Raw genomic sequence first — 22,637 nt, forward strand, 5'->3', positions numbered from 1 at the left:
ATTTGTCATATATGGCCTTCATTATGTTGAGGTAGGTTCCCTCTATTCCCATTTTCTGGATAGTTTTTATCATAAATGGGTGTTGAATTTTGTTGAAAGCTTTTTCCGCATCTGTTGAGATGATCATATGGTTTTTCTTCTTCAATTTGTTAATATGGTGTATCACATTGATTGATTTGTGTATACTGAAGAATCCTTGAATCCCTGGGATAAATCCCACTTGATCATGGTGTATGATCCTTTTAATATGTTGTTGGATTCTGTTTGCTAGTATTTGTTCAGGATTTTTGCATCTATGTTCATCAGTGATATTGGTCTATAATTTTCTTTTTTTGTGATATCTTTTTCTGGTTTGGGTATCAGGGTGATGGTGGCTTTGTAGAATGAATTTGGGAGTGTTCGTCCCTCTGCAATTTTTTGGATGAGTTTGAGAAGGAATGGTGTTAGCTCTTCTCTAAATATTTAATAGAATTCGTCTGTGAAGCCCTCTGGTCCTGGACCTTGGTTTGTTGGAAGATTTTTAATTACAATTTCAATTTCATTACTAGTGATAGGTCCTTTTATATTTTCTAATTATTCCTGGTTCAGCCTTGGGAAATTGCACCTTTCAAAGAATTTGTCCATTTCTTCGTGGTTGTCCATTTTATTAGCATATAGTTATTTGTAGTAGTCTTTTGTAATCCTTTGTATTTCTGTGGTGTCAGTTGTGATTTCTCCTTTTTCATTTCCAATTTTATTGATTTGTGCCCTCTCCGTTTTTTTCTTGATGAGGCTGGCTAAGGGTTTATCAATTTTGTTTATCTTCTCAAAGAACCAGCTTTTAGATTTATTGATCTTTGCTATTGTTTTCTTCATATTCTATTTCATTTATTTCTGCTCTGATATTTATGATTTCTTTCCTTCTACTGACTTTGGGTTTTCTTTACTCTTCTTTCTCTAGTTGCTTTAGGTGTACAGTTAGATTGTTTATTTAAGATTTTTCTTATTTCTTGAGGTGAGGTTGAATTGCTATAAACTTCTCTCTTAGAACTGCTTTTGCTGCATCCCATAGATTTTGGGTTGTTGTGTTTTCATTGTCATTAGTTTCTATGTTTTTTAAAATTTCTTCTTTGCTTTCTTCAGTGATCTCTTGGTTATTTAGTAATGCACTGTTAGCATCCATGTACTTGTGGTTTTTACAGTTTTTTTTTCCTGTAATTGATTTCCAATCTCATAGCATTGTGATCAGAAAAGCTGCTTGATATGATATGATTTCAGTTTTCTTAAATTTTCTGAGGCTTGATTTGTGACCCAAGATGTGATCTATCCTGAAGAAATTTCCATGTGCACTTGAAAAGAAAGAAGTGTATTCTGCCACTTTTGGGTGGAATGTTGCATAAATATCAATTAAATGTAACTGGTCTATTGTGTCATTTAAAGCTTGTGTTTCCTTATTTATTTTCTCTTTGGATGATCTGTCCATTGGTGTAAGTGGGATGTTAAAGTCCCCTACTATTACTGTGTTACTGTCGATTTCCCCTTTCATGGTTGTTAGCATGCCTCATATACTGAAGTGCTCCTATGTTGGGTCCATAAACATTTATAATTGTTATATCTTCTTGGATTGATCCCTTGATCATTATGTAGTGTCCTTCTTTATCTCTTGTCCTTGTTTATCTCTTGTAGCAGTCTTTATTTTAAAGTCTATTTTATCTGATATGAGTATTGCTACTCCAGCTTTCTTTTGATTTCCATTTGCATGGAATATCTTTTTCTATCCCTTCACTTTCAGTCGTATGTGTCCCTAGGTCTGAAGTGGGTCTCTTATAGACACCATATATATGGCTCTTGTTTTTGTATCCATTCAGCTAGTCTGTGTCTTTTGGTTGGGGCATTTAATCCATTTACATTCAAGGCTATTATCAATATGTATGTTCCTATTACCATTTTCTTAATTGTCTGGGGTATGTTTTTGTGGGTCTTTTTCTCCTCTTGTGTTTCCTGCCTAGAGAAATTTCTTTAACATTTGTTGTAAAGCTGGTTTTGTGGTGCTGAATTCTCTTAGCTTTTGCTGGTCTGAAAAGCTTTTTATTTCTCCATTGAATCTGAATGAGATCCCTGCCGGGTAGAGTAATGTTGGTTGTAGATTTTTCTCTTTCATCACTTTAAGTATATCCTGCCACTCCCTTCTGGCCTGCAGATTTTCTGCTGAAAAGTCAGGTGATAACCTTATGAGGATTCCTTTGTATGTTATTTTTTGTTTTTCCCTTGCTGCTTTTAATATTATTTCTTTGAATTTAATTTTTGTTAGTTTGATTAATATGTGTCTTTGTGTATTTCTCCTAGGTTTTATACTGTATGGGACTCTCTGAGCTTCCTGGACTTGGGTGACTATTTCCTTTCCCATGTAGGGAAGTTTTTGACTATAATCTCTTCAAATATTTTCTCAGACCCTTTGTTTTTCTCTTCTTCCTCTGGGACCCCTATTATTCGAATGTTGGTGCATTTAGTGTTGTCCCAATGGTCTCTGAGATTGTCTTCAATTCTTTTCAGTCTTTTTTCTTTATTCTGCTCCTCAGCAGTTATTTCCACCATTTTATCTTCCAGCTCACTTATTCATTCTTCTGCCTCAGTTATTCTGTTATTGATTCCTTCTAGTGTATTTTTCATTTCAGTTATTGTGCTGTTCATCTCTGTTTGTTCTTTAGTTCTTCTAGGTCTTTGTTAAATATTTCTTCTATTTTCTCAATCTGTGCCTCCATTCTATTTCTGAGATTCTGGATCATCTTTTCCATCAGTACTCTGAATTCTTTTTCAGGTAGATTAACTATTTCCTCTTCATTTTTTTGGTCTTGTAGATTTTTACTTTGTTCCTTCATCTGTGACATATTTTTTTCCCATCTCATTTTTTTTTTCTTTTCTTATGAGTGGGGTTGTGCTCCTGTCTTTCTGGTTGTTTGGCCTGAGGCTTCCAACACTGGAGTTTGTAGGCTGTTGGGTAGAGTTGGGTCTTGGTGCTGAGATGAGGACCTCACTCCAATGAATATTCCCTGGATTCTGAGGTTCTCTGTTAGTCCAGTGGTTTGGACTTGGAGCTCCCACCGCAGGAGCTTTGGCCTGACCCCCGGCTCATGAACCAAGATCCTGCAAGCTGTGTGGGGTGGTTAAAAAAAAAAAAAAAAAAGGAGAACCATAACAAAGTAAAAAAATAAAATTAGACTAGGAAACTAACAGCTGTGTTAGTTTCCTAGACTAAAAATAAAAATATAGATGAAACAACAACTGGAAAGTAAAACAGAACCACAATAGTAAAAAAGAGGAAGAGAACAAAGAAAAGGTGGAAAAGGCCTTGGCTGTGGAGGGCAGGGCCTGAGCAGGGGTGAGGTTTGAGCAGTGAGTGGGGCCTATGCTTAGGATCCATGGGGCTGGAAAAGGTGCGGGGTGTGTGGTGGGTGGGACTTAGGCTCAACAGAACAGAAGGGCCCAGGTGTGCCCCTGCCTCTGGTCTCAGAGGGTGGGGGACCTCACCTGGGAACCCAGCAGGTTTCCTGGGCTTGAGTGGGCAGGGCAAATGCCCTCCACTCCTCTACCACTCCTCCGGTCCCAGAGGGCTCCTCCCGCCTGCCTCTCCTGATCTCCCCAGCCTCCCTCCTATGCCCCCAGGACCCACGCACCCAGAGGGGACTTTGGAGGTTGGGAGACTGGCCTGGGAGCTCAGCAGGCTCCCTGTGCCTGAGTGGGTGGGGCAAACCCTCTCTGCTCCTTTCCTACTCCTCTGGTCCTGAAGGGTCCCTCCCGTCTGCCTCTCCTGTTCTCTCCCGGCCTTGCTCCTATGTCCCCAGGACCAACTCAGCCCAGAGGGGACCTCTGAGGGCATAGGACCCAGCCTGAAAGCCCAGCAGATTTCCCCGGCCGATTGGGCAGGGGAAATGCTGGGCCCCTGATCTGAGCCCCTGAGGTCCCTCCAGGAGTGGGAACCCCTCCCCCCCCTCTCAGCCACCCTTCAAGGGTGCCGGTCCTGTCTAGCGTCCACTTCTCCTTCCCCCTCAGTCCCCCCCACATCCTACTGGTTCGCTTGGGGGTTCTTCCCATCTCCTTGGGTGTCAGGGTCCCCCACCCAGCACCATGTCTTCTCAATCACAGAACCACCCCCACTCAGCAACTCTTACAACCCAACTGGGTGGGCCAAGTCACAACAAGAGGGCCATTCAGCTTTTGCTAGCATGGGCTCTGCCCTGATGGAGATGTGTTCTTCTATGACTGAATGTTCAGGTGTGGGCATATTTGAGGGTCCCAGACATTTCCTACCGGCTCAGAGTCAGCCCTTTCATGGACATTAACACCCACCTCTAGTTCCTCTCATAAGAATTTTGGCTCAGACGCTGGCATTTCCCTCCCAGGGAGGTTTGCCTTTTTGCAAATGTTGCTCATTCTGATCCAATCAGTGCAAACCCTGTAACAGGGCATCAGGAGAGTTTCTGAACTGTACACACTTCTGTTAGTGGGAGTGTTCAATCTAAGCTGACCCAACACCAATGATTAAAGAAAAGAATATTGCATGAGAATCCGATTGTGGTTAATCTAGATAGAGAACAGCAAGGGCAGGGTGAATGGAGATAGAAAGTTCTGAGGAAATTCTCATTAACATGAGAACATCTTATTCCAGGTCTACTGACTCTTTTCAGCTACTAGGCTGAGCTGAAGAATTGGGTCAAAGCTCTCTCCAACCCTATTTTCTCTCAGTAGCTTACTTGCCTTCCTTCCTCTGAGCTATGCCTCAACCAATGAACATGAAATTTGTCCTCATAAGCCTATTGCAATGGTTTTTGGATGTCAGGACTTTGCACTTTCTTCATGCTTTAATTTTCATGGCTGGTGACACAGACAACCCAAGATAAGGCCATTTGTGATAAACTGATCAATCAGAATTGTGTATCCTGAAGGTGTTGCCAGGCCTTTTTCCTTAGTCAGAGATAAAAGCAATTATTTACTGCTCAATGGAAAAAAAACCCCCAAGAATCTTATGTACCATGTAAGGATCATCTACCAGTGATGAAGACATTGAGACAACGGGTCCATGTTTTTCTTTTTCTAAAACAGCCAGTGGTCAATGAAGTAAGGTACGGGAAGGAAAGACTTCCCATATTCATTTGTGGAGTTTTTGTTTCTACTATCACCACTGCACAAATACAAAGGGTCTCCTTCATGATATGCACATGCTCCTGTTGTTCCCTTGAGTTGAACCTCTATGGTCACATTTCTCTTTTCCTTCTGTTGGTAGCATTCATTGTTCATCCACGGTGCTGACATTGTCAAATCGCCACAGCTGGCTGGCTTTTCCATCACACTCACGTAAATACAAATCTTTATTGTTTTCCTGCATCACAGCTTCTATGCATTTCCCAGAAAGAATGTGAACAATCATTCCATTCTGAAAAGAGAGAAGAAAAGGAAAAAAAAAAAAAAAGAAAATGAGTTGGTCCCCCACAATCAGTCAGCAAAGAAGGAAATTTCTAAGATTTGTGCTAATCATTAAGAGAATAATAAAGGTGATATGAACTGGCCTGGTAAGGAATTGGAGTATTTTGGTTACTATATAATATAATTTAGGTAACCCTAAAATTTAAATATCATACAGAGCCTTGGGGTCATTAATTCAATTATTATTATTGTGGTTGGGTAATTATGCCATTTCTTGGAGAGTTCTGGCTAGTAAAATGCCAGTGTAAAGATCATGTTCAATCATTATACTGTATTGTTGACATTCATTGTTATCACTGTACTTGTAAATTTCTGCTTTCAAAAGGATTTAATTTAATCTCTGCCCTCTGTTAATCCTGCAATTTAGTACTGCTGCCACCAGGCTGCAGTATACAGTAAGACTTTAAGGATACACTGAAGGCCTGAGTCAGCCATGTTTGGAAGACCATAACTGCTTCCTGCCCAAAATCTACCAAACTTAATACTGAATGTAGCCATCCCCTTTTCAAGAAAAAAATCAATTTCTTTATGAAAAGTTAAACAACCTTAACCAACAGTGCTGATAATGTCCATTTATTTATTTAGAGATATAATTCACATGCCCTAAATACAACTCAGCAGATTTTAGTATATTCACAAAGTATATGCAACCATCACCTCTATCTAATTGCAGAAAATTTCATCACTGTAAAAAGAAATGTACTATCCATTAGCAGTCACTTCCCATTCCTGCTTCCTTCCAGCCACTGGAAATCATTAATCTAGTTTCTGTGTTTATGGATTTGTCTCTTCTTGACATTTCATATAAATGGAATCATATAATATATGGCCTTTTGTGACTAGCTTCTTTCACTTTGCATGGTATTTTCAAGTTTCATCCATGTTGTAGCACAAAATAGTACCTAATTTCTTTCTTTCTTTCTTTCTTTGTAGTGGTAAAAATATGTAACATAAAACTTTCTACTTTAACCATTTTTAAGTGTAAAATTTAGTAATGTTAAGTATATTCACTTTGTTGTGAAACAGATCTCCTTTTTTGAATGAAGAACTTTTTCTTCATTCAAAACAAACTCTATACCCATTAAACAACAACTTCCCTCTCCTCACTTCCCCTCGTGCCTGGTAACCACCATTCTATTTTCTGTTTGTATGAATATGACTTCTCTATATATTTCATATAAGTTTAATCATACAGTATTTGTCTTTTTGTGACTGGCTTATTTCACTTAGCATAATGTCCTCAAGCTTCATCCATGTTGAAGCAAATGACAGGGTTTCCTTCTTTCTTAAGGTGGGAAAATAGTCCATTGTATATATATAGCACATTTTGTTTATTCATTCATCAATCACTGGACCCTTGGGTTGCTTCCACCTATTGACTATTGTGAATACTGCTGCTATGAACAGTATCTTGCTCCTTTTTATGGCTGAATGAGAATACTTTTTTAAAGCCTTATTTTTTAATGCCTGAAAGATGCTGGGTGTATCTTAGTCACTAATCTTTTACATATTATTTTTAAATGCTGTTTCTAAATCTATCTTATCCAGAGGACTTTCTTAGAATGATCCTTTATGATCATTCATAAAGGGCCTTAACTTGGTTTCTAAGAATTCTTTGAGCATGTGTGGGCCCCCTGAGGCCTAGGTTCACTTGTCACCAAAGCCCCAAGAGCTTTGTTCTCAACTGTTTATCGTGAGCTCAGCTTAAGTTTTACACTATACGATTTTCCTCTTTCACAGCCTGCTTTAAGAGTACCGATGCATGGAGTTCTGCTTAGTTATTTACTCCCCCCGCCCCCGTTATTCCCAAGCAAAAGTTGAAGAAAGGCATGTTTAAAAGATGTGTGTATTAATCTGTTTGTTTGTATACTTGTGCCCTAACTCATTTCAGAAGGGATTTGAGGTGAAGGAAAAACTATGTATGGACAGTTACTGTTGATACTGTCACCTTCCAATCCCAATCCTGTAAACGGCTCACTCTCCCTAAATACTTACACTCCTCCTATTTCCTAATACTTACACTCCTATTTCCTCTTTATTGATGCATAACCTCTGGAAAGGATCTCAAGCTTCTCTCTGGAGTCATGGGAATCAAAGCCTTACTAAACTGATGAAATGCTCAGAGTGGAATTTGCAAAGGAAGAAAGAACGATCTACATCCTCATCTATCTGGTTGTGGAACAGGAGGCAGGCCTTTCCATTGCCCCTAAAACCACACCACCAACGTGGTTGACTGCTTCTGTAACACGCTCCATGGTCCTACTTGTGACCTAAGCTAATAAACTTTAAAAAGAGGCTGTCTCCTCTCTCCACCATATCAAGACCAGAGCTATACAGAAACCTGGCAAATCAGTACATTTCAAGATGCTGGTGGTTAACTTTGCTGCAAGGTTGGCTTCACCTCCCCCTGAGGCCTTAGTGCCAAGTCACTCAGTTCAACAGCAGGGACACAGGCTTGTATGGTAATACTTGACCTCTTGGAAGAGCCTGAGACACGTACCAGCCAGCCGCCCCGCTGAATCCTTCCTAGCTGGGTTACTTACCTCCTGGTAGTCCCAGTGCTGCCGATGGATGTCAGGGCCTCCCTTGGTGCAGTTCTGCAGAATCACCTGCTCTCGCCTGACATCGAAGCACAGGTGGTGGGGGCTGCCATAGTGGATCTCCTTCCTGCCCATGTGATCCAGGTGCTGGGACAGAGGGAAATGGCTGTTAGCACAGCTAGAAGGAGATCCTCTCCAAAGCTGGAGGTAAAGGAAGGAGAGCTCATTGCAATAGGGCTGAGGTCTGGGGGCAACCTTCAGATTCTACTGGGGTCAGCAAGACCCTATCTCATAGTCAAGTCCACAGATATGATGCCGGACTAGCCCTGGCCTCTGAAATCTCCACATTCCATCTACTTTTGCATTCATATTTATACATTCTGGAAAGTTCCTCCATTATTCTATTTACTGTATCATAGGTGAGGCCATAAAGGATGCTGTGTGTTTTGTGAGGGTACAGTTGGAAGAGCAGATGAGGAAACTCCTGAGGCCCGAGTGGATCTCTTTCTGGAGACGTCTGTGCTGGCCCTGCAAGTGATTTTCCTTCTGTCTTTTGTATCTGCTGACTCTCGCTCATGGTTTGCATTTCCTCCTGGGTTCCATAGGACTGGATCATGCATTCCTTTGCAGAGGGGCTTTAGCTGCGGGAAGCTCGTGGGCCCAGGTTGGAAACACATCCCGATAAAACCATTTTCCGTTTGTTCCTGCTAAATGCAGCCTGAACTAATTTTTACGCTAACTTTGTGGCTGGGAGACGGGGTTGGCTTCATGGGCATGTGACCTGTGTAACTGCAGGGGCCTCATGCTTAGAAGGGTTTAATGTTCTTGGTGTAATATATTTGGTTTAATGCTGATACTGTCTAGGAATTCTTAATAATTGTTGAGTGATAGGTCTCACCATCTTCATTTGCACTGAGCCCAACAAGTTAGGTAGCCAGTCCCACCTGAGGATTCCCAGACAACACAGTTTCTATAAATTTGAACCCTAAACCCACGTCGGACACAAACTTGTGGTTAAAAATTTTCAGGGAAGAGTCATTTTCTCCAACGCAAAGACCTGTCTACAGACCTGCTTCCTTGTCATCTTCTGGTGGCAATAGGTAGTCTTTTCTAGTCCCGGTTTTCACAGATAGGTTACTCTGTGAAGGTCAAAGTTGGCTTTGTATGGGTGTCCCATTTCCAACCCCTCATCTGTCATGGGCTGAAGATGGGCTTTCGTCACTATCTCCTGCTTGGAACCAACGCCTCTGGGTTCCTGAGGTTTGACAGAAACTGTCCCCTTCACCCTGCAGGAGAGCTTGGCCATGGCCCTATGACTCTATTTCAGTTGCCTCTGGATTCGGGGCCCCTGGAGATTTCCCTTTGTTATAAACATAGTTACTTATGCATAAAAGAGGGTGTTTCTTCTTTTTTATATGGCATATGGTGCTTTCAGCTTAGCAAGTTCACAATTTTTCTGGATACAGAAGCCCTTGCTAATCCCCACCTCCCCACCAAGAATGTAAATAAATAAATAAATCCAAAAGCTAACATTCTTTTTGCACCATTATCCCCAGTTACAGATGAGGAAACCAAGACTCAGAGGGGTTAAGAGGCCTGCCTGATGTCACACAGCTAGAAGGTGAGCTATTTCCACCAACACAGAGCTATCTCTCTGTCCTCCTGTGCCAGGTGTGAGTGCCCATTGGGGTGTTCTAGAACATTGGTAAAAGGGCAAAACTGAAAGGGGACAAATGGATATTGAGAACTTGCTTCCCCGGGTGTCCTCCAGGCTCAGGGCCTTCCCCTAGGGTCCCAGAGCCTCGCCAGTCCTGCCTGCAGGGCTGGACCCTCCAAGACTTGTTCTGCCTTTCACCCCAGGCTCTTGGGGCCTCACCTGACTCGTTTGATCAATATCTCCAGGAAGTTACACTTTGTTGTTTGTTTTTTAATACAGGCCTTTGGGGTAGGACAACTTATGCAAAGGCCCCATCACAGGCTGAAAAGAGAAAGATTTGGGGGGCGGGCTAGACTTTCCAGGTTGTCATCCAAGTTTTGATAAGAAGTGGACACACCAACCTTCATCCGGCATCATGGGGACGTCTCACGACCTGGGCAGTTATTCCTGAGATGGAAATTTGAAGAGAAGAAATACCCTAACATAGAAGGAGACCTTCCTGATATCCAAGGAGCCCACATGGTGCCGGAAGGACCCTCTGTCTCTAGATTCTTCCCCTAACTCAGTGTGGATTTCAGACCTGATTCAGGTCCCTTCTGGCCATATGTACCCACGAGCAGGACCTCTGGCTCAAGGAGAGACTCTCCCTGTGGTCAGTGCCTGCCAGTCACTTTCAGTGTCACCCTTTGGGCCATAAACTTTTGTTGTCACAGGGCAACCCCGCCCTTCCTCGGTACCGAAGGGTCCAGCCATGCTGCAGAGTGAGGCCCCGGGAAATCCATGGAGTTGGTCTCCAGTGCGCCCCAGGAGAGCTCGTGTGCTCTTTCCCTCCCATCCCCAGGGGCGTTTGTACCCTCTGCCTTCCTCCTGACCATGCAGTGGAAGCCTTTCTCCCTGTGGAAGGAGTTTCACAAACCACATTGCTCTGTGTGTGGGAAACGTTCCGAATGAGGCCACAGCTCTGAAACCCGATGACCCCATCTGTGTGTAAGGTCTCCTCTGACAAGTGAGGCAGAGGGTCACCAGAGGCCAGGAGCCTTGTCTACCCAGATCCAGCCCTCTCCCCACTTCACACACACACACACACACACACCCCAGGCTCCTGTGATGCCCTAAAGTTCCCCCTCTGGCCCAGAAGTATTGGCCCCCATAGATCCCCATTAAATGCCCGAAAGACACAGCATAGCTACTCTGGGCAGGACTCGGCGTCAGAAGCCTGGAGTCTTAGGAACACAGTCACGAGCTATGGGTTTGAGGCACTGCTGCAAATGGGTAACATTTTCCAGGGTCCCCTCGATTCCTCAGTGTTTCTGTGCCTATAGTGCCTGCTCGGTGACCCACTTTCTCCATCTCTGGTTCTAGTTGGCTAACGATCTTGAGCTGGTCCAGATGTTTCAGAAAGGTGCCCTGGTGGAAATTTGCCTGCACACAGGTCTTCTTTGACCTCTGATTATAGATTTTTAATTTAAATGGGGAGCTTTTCCATTTTATAAATAAGTTCATTTGTATCATTTTTTTAGATTCCACATATAAGAGATATGTTAGGATATTTGTCTTTCTCTGTCTGACTTACTTCACTTAGGATATTCACAGAACAGAAACAGACTCAGACATAGAAAACAAACTTATGATTACCAAAGGGGAAAAGGGGGGAGGGATAAATTACGAGTTTGGGATCAGCAGATACAAACTACTATATATAAAATAGATAATCAACAAGGTCCAACTGTATAGCACCGGGAACTATATTCAATATCCAGTAATAAGGTATAATGGAAAAGAATCTGAGAAAGAGTATATATATATTTATATATGTATAACTGAATCACTGTGCTGTACACCAGAAACTAACACAACATTGTAAATCAACTATACTTCGATAAAAAAATAAGAAAAAGAAAAAAATGGGGATCCTTTCCATAAACTCTGGATTTCCAGTGTCTTTTAAATTTTTGGATGATCTTGTAATACTGGATCTGGTTTCATACAAAACGAAAGACATTTACTGAGGCTGGGGCAGGCGCTCCTCTGTGACAACAGCCTCCGCCCAGCTCCCCGGGTTTGTTTCCTTTATCCACTTAAACCCTGGAGACACACCTGAGTTTGAAGCCCCTGGGCTAGCCACTCTCCAAGCCTCGGTTTCCTCATCTGTCAGATGGGTCCACATTTGGGCTTGGGGCTGGGGCAGGTTGGGGAATGGGTCGTCAGAGTGGGGGACCATGCACAGTCAAGGGACATGGGACCACTGAAAGGAGATGCCCCAAAGGGAAGGGAGGGCCATCCCAGCAAAGACCCCTTGCAGGTCTGAGAACACTGACCACCCACCTGCTGCTGCTGGCTGTCACTGCAAGGAGCTAGCATCATGGCACAGCCCAGGACGTCCCCTTCTGCCAAGCAGTCTGCACAGAAGCCAAGTCCGGTGTTGTGGAGCTGTAAGCAATGTTCACAGAAGTGAATCCCGCCCTCTGCTGTAAAGATGCCCTCTGTCGGCCACTCCTTCACCCTCTGCAGTGTAGCTCAAGGTTCCATGCTCAGATCATAAAAATGATCGAGGTCAATCTGAAGCCAGTGACCCTAAGGACAGGCCTCCTGAAGGAGGTGACAGCACCTGTCCTGGTGAAGGGGCCCTGGGATGGGTTATGGGGCAGCCCAGCCACCCCCCACAAGGAGGCCCTGCTGAGCTGGGACTGGGTGGCCAGGGTCATGGAAGAGCATCTGAACTTCAGCTCCTATCCTGGGAGACCACCCAACCCGTTCTCTTCCTCTCTCTCTGCACTTTGTTTTTGTTTTTTTTTTGCGGTACGTAGGCCTCTCACTGCTGTGGCCTCTCCCATTGCGGAGCACAGGCTCCAGACGTGCAGGCTCAGCGGCCATGGCTCACGGGCCCAGCCACTCTGCGGCATGTGGGATCTTCCCGGACCGGGGCACAAACCTGTGTCCCCTGCATCGGCAGGCGGGCTCTCAACCACTGCGCCACCAGGGAAGCCCTCTGCACTTTGTTTTTATCATGACTTGCCTTTCCAGAGAACCTGGGCCTGCGTTCGGATGGGTAGAGCTCGGGATAGATGTTGGCCAGAAACCAGTGGAAGGTCCGACAGCCCAGCCTCCTCTGCAGCTGCTGGCGTTCAGTGCAGTCCGGCTTCCCAGCCTGGGGAGGAGAGAGACACAGGCGGCAGGACGGAGAAAGCTGGTTTTACATCACAGTTCATGTGCTGGGAAGCACAGAGGTGTCTGGGAGCAAGCTGAAGGAGGGAGACAGCAAGCATCACTGTGAACCACGTCCCACATTAAATAGCATTTACATGTCACACCATCAGAACGGCGCTGAGTGGTAGTGGACCAGGTGAAAATGCACTGTTTGCAGACATTTCATTAAATGTTTAAAATGTGAGGGCCCTTGGAGACCCACTGCAGCGCTCACTCCTCACCCAGCCTCTCCTCCGGCCACGGGATGAAGGATCACACCCCTTAGATGTGATGACAGAAGCCCTACAGACATCAGGGGGTTCCAGGCCATGATGCCCCTGGGAGATGCTGGAAGAGACAGAGGACAACCCCGCCAGGTAGAGGAGCCACTTGACAGGGGCCACTCATGGAAGTACTAGCCAGAAGCTTCTATCTGCCCTTCCAGGCGGGAGGGGAGGTGGTCCTGCACAGCCTCCACCTGGTGGCCCTGGGTGGGCACAGAAGACCCTGCCAGTCTCTCCCCTTACCTTGCTCAAGGAGAAGGCCTCCGGGCTGTGCCTGTAGAAGGTTTCTTTGAACGCACCCAGCCAGGTCTCAGCAATGCGAACCTTGTTCCGCAGGGTGGCCTCCCAGTCAAAAGGGGAGTGGGCATCCTGATTTCGGTAGACGTGCCCCACCCGAGAGCAGGGAAGGATTTCGACAGAGCCCCTACAGAGCCAGGTCTGCAGAGAAAGGAGAAGATCAACACCTCTGTACTCCTCGCCAGCAACGTGGGGAGTGAGGGGCTGGCAAAATGCACCAGAAATCATGAGCACAGAAGAGAACGATGGTTCTTGTTCTCAGGATGGAGCAGGGTTTCCAGATCTGAGGGTTCTGGGCTGGGGAAGGACAAGGTGGGGAGAATGAGGGCGGTTGTCCTGGGTCAGAACTCATGGTGTGAGGGGCTCACACCCCTTGCCACTACCTGTGGTTCCCCACCCCTACTGAAACACGTGACCAGATTCAGCACTTAGAGGATGCAGCCATGCCGTAGTTAGCGCCTGGATTCTCCCAAGGCTGCTTCCTCGGGGAAAAGGGTAAACCTAGTGGCCGGGGAATTTCTAAAAGCTTGTGCAGTCTCCTGTTGCAAAGGCACCAGAAGCCATCTGTGTGGAGGTCAAAGCAAGCTTTCCTCAACCAGAATCTTTCTACTTCTGGAAATTTCTCTACTCTCCACTCACTCCCTCCTACTCCCAAATGCCTGAAGTTCATTTGACAGGAAGCCTTTTATTCCCCTTGGGAATAAAGAGGAAAGTGAAAACATGCCTAAGATAGGCAGTACATGAAGCAAAACACACCAAGAACCCAAACCGATGGGGTTCCCAAACTGGGTGCCAAGGCACTGCAGGGTGCTGCAGCAAACTCAAAGGCCACGTGGGATATTTTCATTGTTCAGGAGAAACACGGTGACATCTGTGTTCTGAAAAGTACAAGTTCAAGGCAATTCATTGTTTCAACCTTAGATCACTGCCCTTTTAGCGATATATGTCTTTGTTGGGGTGGGTTTTCAGTGGTTGCTGCATCAGGTTAAAAATCAACATGGAACAGGAAATGAGGGTGGCGGGTCCAATCTGATTCCAAGGTTTGAGAAACTGTCTGGCGCCCAGTGGGTGCTAAGCTGTTCGGACAAATACTTACTAAGTTCTTTGGACCAAACTACTCAATGCACAGAACTGCTTGGTATTTGCTTTGGCCAATGGGTGCTGTGAAAACTGTCAAGATGCTAAGGGTGCCGGGAATGGAGAACGTAGGGGAAGCTTTGCACTCAGGTGGAGATGACTGAAAACTCGCCCTTTCCTAAGGGCAGGTTTGACAGGCGAGTTCAAGAAGGAGGCTGGGGTGAACTCAAGAGAGATGAAAAAGGGGGAGAAATGAGGGTTTGACACACTACGTATAATGACTCTGTAACTTGCCCGAAGCCTTAGCCCTGACCTCCAAGCTGTGACTGGACACAGGGCTCCAAAGAACCCACCTGGGCCTCCCTTGGCCCAGGAAGTACCTTGAGAGACAGTTCGAGGTTTTCGCCACCCCTCAGTGACATGAGAGGGTCATACGCTCCAGTGTTTTGGAAGTAATGTCTGTCCATGGCCACGACCCCGCCGGGCAGCACAGGGCTCCTGGAGAGAGAAGGTGAGACTATGTAGAAAGGTTCAGAACCTGGAGCATCTGGTGAGCGGTGGGGGGATGGCAGGTAGGGGGCGCTCCAGTGGCCCAGAGAGTGGACTCAGGGCTCAGACAGATCTCAAGACTGGAGCCAAGCAAGCATGTCAGAAATCCAGTATTTCATGAAAAGAGAGCTCTATGGGCTTCCCTGGTGGCGCAGTAATTGAGAGTCTGCTTGCCGATGCAGGGGACAAGAGTTTGTGCCCCGGTCTGGGAAGATCCCACGTGCCGCGGAGCGGCTGTGCCCGTGAGCCATGGCCTCTGAGCCTGCGCGTCCGGAGCCTGTGCTCCGCAATGGGAGAGGCCACAGCACTGAAAGGCCCGCGTACCGCAAAAAAAAAAAAAAAAAAGCGAGAGAGAGTTCTGGTTGCCTGGGCCTTTTATACCCCATCCTCCAGTACTGCTCCTTCAGGGAGAGGCCCCTCTGGCGAGATTTTGGGAAGAAGACCTTGGTTAAATAAGATGCCCTAAGGCCGGCAGCACCAGGCATGGACCAAGGAAACCGGCAGTCCTCTTTCTTCCCTCACCCCTGATCTCACGCTCTTGTTTGCTTCGTGACCATTCACCCCCTCCCCAATTCTAAGATGAATCCCCCAGGGACTCTGGAAGTAGATAGGTCCCCATCTGCTCTGGGGGAAATACACATGAATTAAAAACACAGAAAGCTGGAATCCCGAGTGAGGGAATGAAGATGGCAACAGCATCCCTCAGAAGGGTTTAACTGGGGAGGATGGAGCCAGAGGCTTTTGAACCACAATCTCTTTATTCAAAAGAGAACAAATTTTCATTGTTGTTGTTTTTGGGGGGTTTTTTGGTTCTTAAAAAAATTAAAAAAAATTTTTTTATACAGCAGGTTCTTATTAGTTATCCATTTTATACATATTAGTGTCTATATGTCAATCCCAATCTCCTAATCCATCACACCACCACCCCCCTCCCCACCACTTTCCCCCCTTGGTGTCCATACGTTTGTTCTCTACATCTGTGTCTCCATTTCTGCCCTGCAAATCGGTTCATCTGTACCATTTCTCTAGGTTCCACATATATGCGTTAATATACGACATTTGTTTTTCTCTTTCTGACTTACTTCACTCTGTATGACAGTCTCTAGATCCATCCAGATCTCTACAAATGACCCAATTTCGTTCCTTTTTATGGTTGAGTAGTACTCCACTGTGTATATATACCACATCTTCTTTATCCATTCGTCTGTCGATGGGCATTTAGGTTGCTTCCATGACCTGGCTATTGTAAATAGAGCTGCAATGAACGTTGGGGTGCATGTGTCTTTTTGAATTATGGTTTTCTCTGGGTATAAGCCCAGTAGTGGGATTGCTGGGTCATACGGTAATTTTATTTTTAGTTTTTTAAGGAACCTCCATAAAAGAACAAATTTTAATGCAGCCAAACTCTGGGTATGCCTCAAGGAGTGAGTGACTCAGAGTTCAGATTTTTTTTTAATTACTAAGAAAATAGTCTTACAGTAACAAAACTACTGACCTTGAGGTTATTAAATATACTAAGTTATACCACAATACTGAAAACCAGTAGTGTAGTTATTACTTGATACAATTTCCAATTCTACCACTCACAATTTGTAAGATCTTGGATGATACAGATAACCTGTCTGGTCTCAATTTCCTTACCTCTAATCGGGTACAGTAATAGTGTTTCATAATAGGGTTTTGTGGGGATTAAAAGAAATGTCATGTAAAGCACATGTGCATGCCAAAATCCAAAGATCTCTGAAAATCAAGTGCTTTTTCATGATGCATCTGGAAGTAAACCATGTCCTGAACTGACGTGGGTATCTGGGGATGACAGACTGTATTTAAAACTTGTATTTAAAACACAGCAGAGGGGACTTCCCTGGTGGCATAGTGGTTAAGAATACACCTGCCAATGCAGGGGACACGGGTTCGAGCCCTGGTCCAGGAAGATCCCACATGCTGTGGAGCAACTAAGCCCATGTGCCACAACTACTGAGCCTGTGCTCTAGAGCCCGTAAGCCACAACTACTGAGCCCATGCACTGCAACTACTGAAGCCGGTGTGCCTAGAGCCTGTGCTCCGCAACAAGAGAAGCCACCACAGTGAGAAGCCCACGCACCACAACAAAGAGTAGCCCCTGCTTGCCACAACTAGAGAAAGCCTACACACAGCAATGAAGACCAATGCAACCAAAAATAAATAAACAAGTAAATAAATTAAAACAAAAAAACACAGCAGATCAGAGCCGTGAAGAGCGATGTGTCAGGAGGCTGGCCATAAGGGTTTTTTTGGTTTGGGGTTTTTTTTTTTGCAGTACGCAGGCCTCTCACTGTCGTGGCCTCTCCCGTTGCGGAGCACAGGCTCCGGATGCACAAGCTCAGTGGCCATGGCTCACGGGCCCAGCCGCTCCGCGGCATGTGGGATCTTCCCGGACCGGGGCACGAACCTGTGTCCCCTGCATCAGCAGGCAGACTCTCAACCACTGTGTCACCAGAGAAGCCCCAGGCCATAAGGGTTTTAACCCTGGATCTACCTCTTAACAACCTTATGGAACTGGGCAACCTCTGGGGGTTTCATCTGTAATTTAGTCTCTAGATACCTCACTTTTCACACGTGTAAATGGGATTAATAACAGTAATTAGTAACAATAACTGCTTTACAGAATTATGGTAAGGTTTGAGTTAATATGTATACTATGTTTACAGCATTAGCTAAGCACATAATATATGTTCAGTAAATATTCCTTAATACTATCATTTGCAAGTATACAAATGATGATACCCTTTCTGGAATTTTCTTAGCATCTGTATAGAGTCTGTACCAAACCTTGTCCTAATTCCTCGTTTCGTGCTCTCTCACCAGACTGATGAGGGAAGCCATGAAGTCAGAGTATTCAGGGTGGGGAAGACATGGGTAGAAAAGTATGAATGTGTGTGAGGAGGGATCTGGGCCCTGGATAGGGAGGCTGAGTTCTCCGTGGGGCCCCAGGTAGCAGCCGGGTCTCAGGGAAGGACTGGCTGCTGAGGGCAAAGGTGGCTGGGCTCTCTGGTGCTGACTTTGGCCAATGGTAGGTCAAGGTGACCTACAGTGACCTTGGCCATCAGAGAGGCCCTGAGGCTTAGAAGGTTCCAGAGAGGATTGATGCCTGGGGTCAAAGTGCCTTTGCCTCAGGTTGGGTAAAGGTCCTCTGAGAAGTCTGTTCTCTTCAATAGAATCCCTTTGCTTCGGCTGGAGCAGAATAAATTGTTCCCTCAAGCGAGCACCTCTCTTAACTCCCTGTGGGCCCCTCTGTCCGGTACCCCTCATACTGCTCACCAATCTACTACCCTCCCCACACCATAAATCGAAGAGGTCTGGAAACTTCTCTTTCAATTCTTTGTGTCCACAGCCCTTAGAGTATCTGGCATAAAACAGGTGCTCAGAAGAGGCTGATGGACCAGGAAAGAGGTTAGAAAGCATTCAAAGCTCTCTGCACTTTCAGGATTCATACCTATGATGGAAGGAGGTGAAATCTATCTGGCTCTGCACCCCGACCCCACATAGTTACATCTTAATACCATGAAACTTCCCCATTGGGTATACAAGGCCCAAGGTTGGTATTGGCCTGTTACAGACTGAATGTATGTGTCCCTCCCAAATTCACATGGCAAAGCCCTATCTCCCAGCGTATATTGTATTTGGAGATGGAGCCTCTGAGGAAGTAATTAAGGATACATGAGGTCATAAGGGGGGAGCCTTGATCTGATAGACTCAGTGCCCTTAGAAGAGGAAGAGACCCCAGGACCCCCTCTCTGTCCTGTGGGGACACAGGGAGAGGTGGCTGTGTGCAAGTCAGGAAGAGAAGTCTCACCAAAAACCAAATTGGCCAGAAACTTGATCTTGGGCTTCTACCCTCCAGGACTGTGAGAAAATAAATTTAATGTGGGTTAAGCCACCCAACATGCAGTATTTTCTTATGACCACTGAGCTGACTACAACATGGCCCAACAGCCAAGAACGAAGACACCAGACTCTGAGTTTTAAAGTTTGAGTGACAAAGCCGCCGCCTATGCGTAAGCTGAGGGATCACCCTCACAGAGCCAGTATTTTCTATGTCCAACTAGATAAGATCCTCCACCCTGAGGAGAGAAGAGAGAGCCCGTGGGGAGACCAAGAGACAAAGGTGCAGGTAGATCCCTGAGAAGGACCTTGTGTCCACCTTTACACCTTCGGGGTTAACTCCTGGAAGAAGAGGATCCCGTGCTTGTTGTTTGGGAATCAGAGAGCAGGGGGCATGTTGCCCACCTCCCATCTGGCTGCCCTGGGAGTTCAGGAACCCCCTGACCACCTTCGGTCCCGGGAGACGGGTCTAGGTGGTACCCTGGGGACCCAGGCAGAAGGTCACGGGGGCCCTGGGGATCCAGGCAGAAGGTGGTGGGTGCAGTTCCATGGAGACCCCTAGCCCATCAGCACACCAGCGTGTGCTGTGCTATGGGGGCCAGGAGAAGATGTGGGACTTCAGCAGATGCCACGTGGAAGGTGCAGGCCACTGGGGACAGCGTGCCAGCCCCGCATCAGAGGCCACAACCAGTGAAAGTGCATCGTGGTGAACACCGATGCAGGACAGCTAAAGCCTGAGGTGGGGCACTCCCTCCCCACCCACCTCCCCGACAGAAGCCTGGAGCTCAAAGTCAACCTCGGGGGGACGGGAGGGTGGACAAGCATGGATGACAGATTTAAAGATGAGATGACTAAGCTATCACTGAATTTGTCTAATTTGTCTGGAAGGTTTCTGCCATTAGGAAGCAGGGGTCAAGACAGAAATTGCCTAAGTCCGGTTAGTAGAAAATAAAAAGAAATGTTTTTTGCGTATCTAAGCTCATGGTTTATCACATGTCAGCTGTGAGAGTTGCACACCCTCGGGCAGTCCCTTGGAAGTCCTGTTTGTGCCTAATGCCTTCACTTCGTGTCCCTGGACTAGGCATTTGGAAACAACTTGGGTAACTGCTTGGCACTGGGCAGGTCAGCTGTGGCAGATTCCTTATCCCACAGGCTTTTCTTACAACATGACATTGACATTGACACCCCTGAGAGGTGGGTCCATGTCTCCTTCCTGTGGACCTGGGTGGGCCTGTGACTTTGGAGGAAGTGACCTTAGGTGACTTCTGAGACTTAGTTATAAAAGGGGATGCATGCCTTAAGACATCACAGTAAGTGAGAGAAGACACATAAAGGTTAACTATTGTACGATTCCATTGATATGAAATACCCAGATTTGATAAATAGAGACAGACAGTAGATTGGGCATTGCCAGAGGCTGGGGCAAGGGGACAGCTGGAGACACTAAGGAAGGGATTTTCCTTTGGAATCATGGAAATGTTTTGGAACTAAAAGGAGGTGGTGGTTGCCCAATATTGTGAATGTACTGAATGCTACTGAATTGTTCACTTTGAAATGGTTCATTTTATGTTAAATGAATTTCACCTCAATAGATTATTTTTTTAATCGGTTGGGGGATACAGCTTGGTTTGCCTGGCTCCTTTTGGGTACTTGCTCTCCGAACCCAATGCCGGGGTGTAGGAAACCCCAACTAACCTGCCTTCAGTGACTTCAAGGAGAGAATGGGGAAGAAGCTCCTGCTGGGTCCCAGCGACGGCCAGAGTCAAACTCCAGGGGATTCCTGCCCGGAGCTGTTGAGTCATTTCCAGCCAGTCTAGTCTAGTAAAGGATAGTCCTGCGGAGGCCCCAGACCCCACGGAGCAGAGACAGCCAACGCCAATGCTCCCTTTCAGAATTCACAACCCAGAGTCCATGCTCTTAATAAAACAGCTGTTTCACGCCTTTAAGTTTGGATGGTTTGTTATAAAGCAGAAGGTATCTAGAACATTGACTTAAATAGAATAGTTGTCCAAAAACCAAACACATGAGAAGCAAACCATAAAGTTGGACATATTTTGAGACTTATGGCGTCCTAGCATTCACCCGGCTGAATTCTTCCTTTTTACCAAGAAAGCACCCCAGGCAGGGAAACTCCAGTGTTACCTGGTAAGACAGAGCTGGATTGAGGCCCCAGACAAGGTGCTTCCACTTTCCACTCCAGTATCTGGAAGCTTCGCTGGACTCCATCCATATAACATTGTAAGAATAATAACACCTATAGCTGCGTGTCTGGCACTTTCCGAATGTTTTTCATATATTAGCTCATTCAAACCTCACAACAACCCTGTAAGGTAAGTACCGTTACTATCCCCAATTTACTGATTAAGTAACTTGCTAGGAAACTAGGAGAACCGGGATTAGCCCAGGCAGTCAGGTGCTGAGTCCACCCTGAGGAAGTAAAAGCAAAGCAGGCTGAGTGAAGGAGCCTCACCTGATGGGGCTGATGGGGGACAGGAGGGCCTTCCTCTCTCGCTCCGGCAAAGGCTCCCAGTGGAAATCCAGCTTCCAGTCCAATACCCCGCGCTGCAGGTCCTTGGAGGGGTAATACTGGAAAGTCTTCCAGTCAATCACGTCTAGGACTGGAGACACCACCCTGCTCCTGGAAAGAATCGTGGAATCAGATTAGGGATACACACCCTCCACTTGCTGGGGGACAGAAACATAATCCAGACACGTGCTGCACAATAGGGCAGCTACCAGCCACATGCGGTTACTGGGCACCTAAAATAGCATCTGTCCGAACTGAGATGTGGTGTAAGTGTAAAATATGCCCTGGATTTAGAAGACTTAGTTTGAAAAAAAAGATGTACAAATCGCAGATTGCATATTGAAATGATAATATTCTGGACATATTGGGTTTACTAAAATATTTTGTTAAAATTAATGTCATCTGTCTCTTTTTCTTTTGTAATGAGACTACTAGAAATGTTTAAATTATATCTGTGACTCATGTTCTATTTCTACTGAGCAGTACTCTCCTAGAAAATATATTTTTCCATAAGGAATCGGGGGCCTATTTCATTAAAAAGCATGCCTGCCCCTTTCTTTAAAAACCTCTCAGGATAGGGCTTCCCTGGTGGCGCAGTGGTTGAGAGTCCGCCTGCCGATGCAGGGGGCACTGGTTCGTGCCCCGGTCTGGGAAGATCCCACATGCCGCGGGGCGATTGGGCCCGTGAGACATGGCCGCTGAGCCTGCACGTCCGGAGCCTGTGCTCTGCAACGGGAGAGGCCACAGCAGTGAGAGGCCGGTGTACCGCAAAACAAAAACAAAAACAAAAACAAAAAACTCGCAGGATAAAACTGAGACACAGGGGAATAGGGACCTAGGCTCAGCTCTGCCGCTAATGTGCTGTATGATCTTGAGATAGCTGTTGCACCTCTCTGGGCCTCAGCTTCCTCATTCATAAAATGGGAGGCTGAACTACTTCTCACAAAGGTCTTTCTCAGCTGTAATGCTCTAGGACTGTGGCTCTTGACTTCTTTGGGGGTCTTTGATCCCTTTGAGAATCAGGGGAAATCTATGGACCCCTCCCCAGAAAATAATCATATGCACATATACAAAATATCGTGCACAGCTGCAGAGGGTTCACTGCTCTAGGGTCTAGTTCTTGTTCCTCCCTGGATCATAAAACTTCATTGGCTTGAGGAATCAGGATTGTCAAGCCCCAAAAGGGTCCTCATCGT

At 45.9% G+C, this 22,637-nt stretch overlaps 2 protein-coding genes across 2 annotated transcripts in view; one reads left to right on the forward strand and one right to left on the reverse strand.

The window, feature by feature from the left end:
* DPH3 (diphthamide biosynthesis 3) overlaps positions 1–22,637 on the forward strand; it is a 62,808-nt gene that overhangs the window by 38,727 nt on the left and 1,444 nt on the right. The window lies entirely within an intron of this gene.
* GALNT15 (polypeptide N-acetylgalactosaminyltransferase 15) overlaps positions 5,049–22,637 on the reverse strand; it is a 39,012-nt gene continuing 21,423 nt past the window's right edge. The window contains exons 4-10 of the mRNA XM_019934413.3: positions 21,385–21,552; positions 14,882–14,999; positions 13,371–13,565; positions 12,674–12,805; positions 11,983–12,087; positions 8,004–8,147; positions 5,049–5,410 (exon numbers count right to left, since the gene is read on the reverse strand). Coding sequence (XP_019789972.2) covers positions 5,264–5,410; positions 8,004–8,147; positions 11,983–12,087; positions 12,674–12,805; positions 13,371–13,565; positions 14,882–14,999; positions 21,385–21,552 — 1,009 coding nt within the window. The 3' untranslated portion in view covers positions 5,049–5,263. The remainder of the gene's footprint in view (positions 5,411–8,003; positions 8,148–11,982; positions 12,088–12,673; positions 12,806–13,370; positions 13,566–14,881; positions 15,000–21,384; positions 21,553–22,637) is intronic.

This window comes from Tursiops truncatus, chromosome 4 (assembly GCF_011762595.2).
Source record: "Tursiops truncatus isolate mTurTru1 chromosome 4, mTurTru1.mat.Y, whole genome shotgun sequence".
Lineage (NCBI taxonomy): Eukaryota > Metazoa > Chordata > Mammalia > Artiodactyla > Delphinidae > Tursiops > Tursiops truncatus.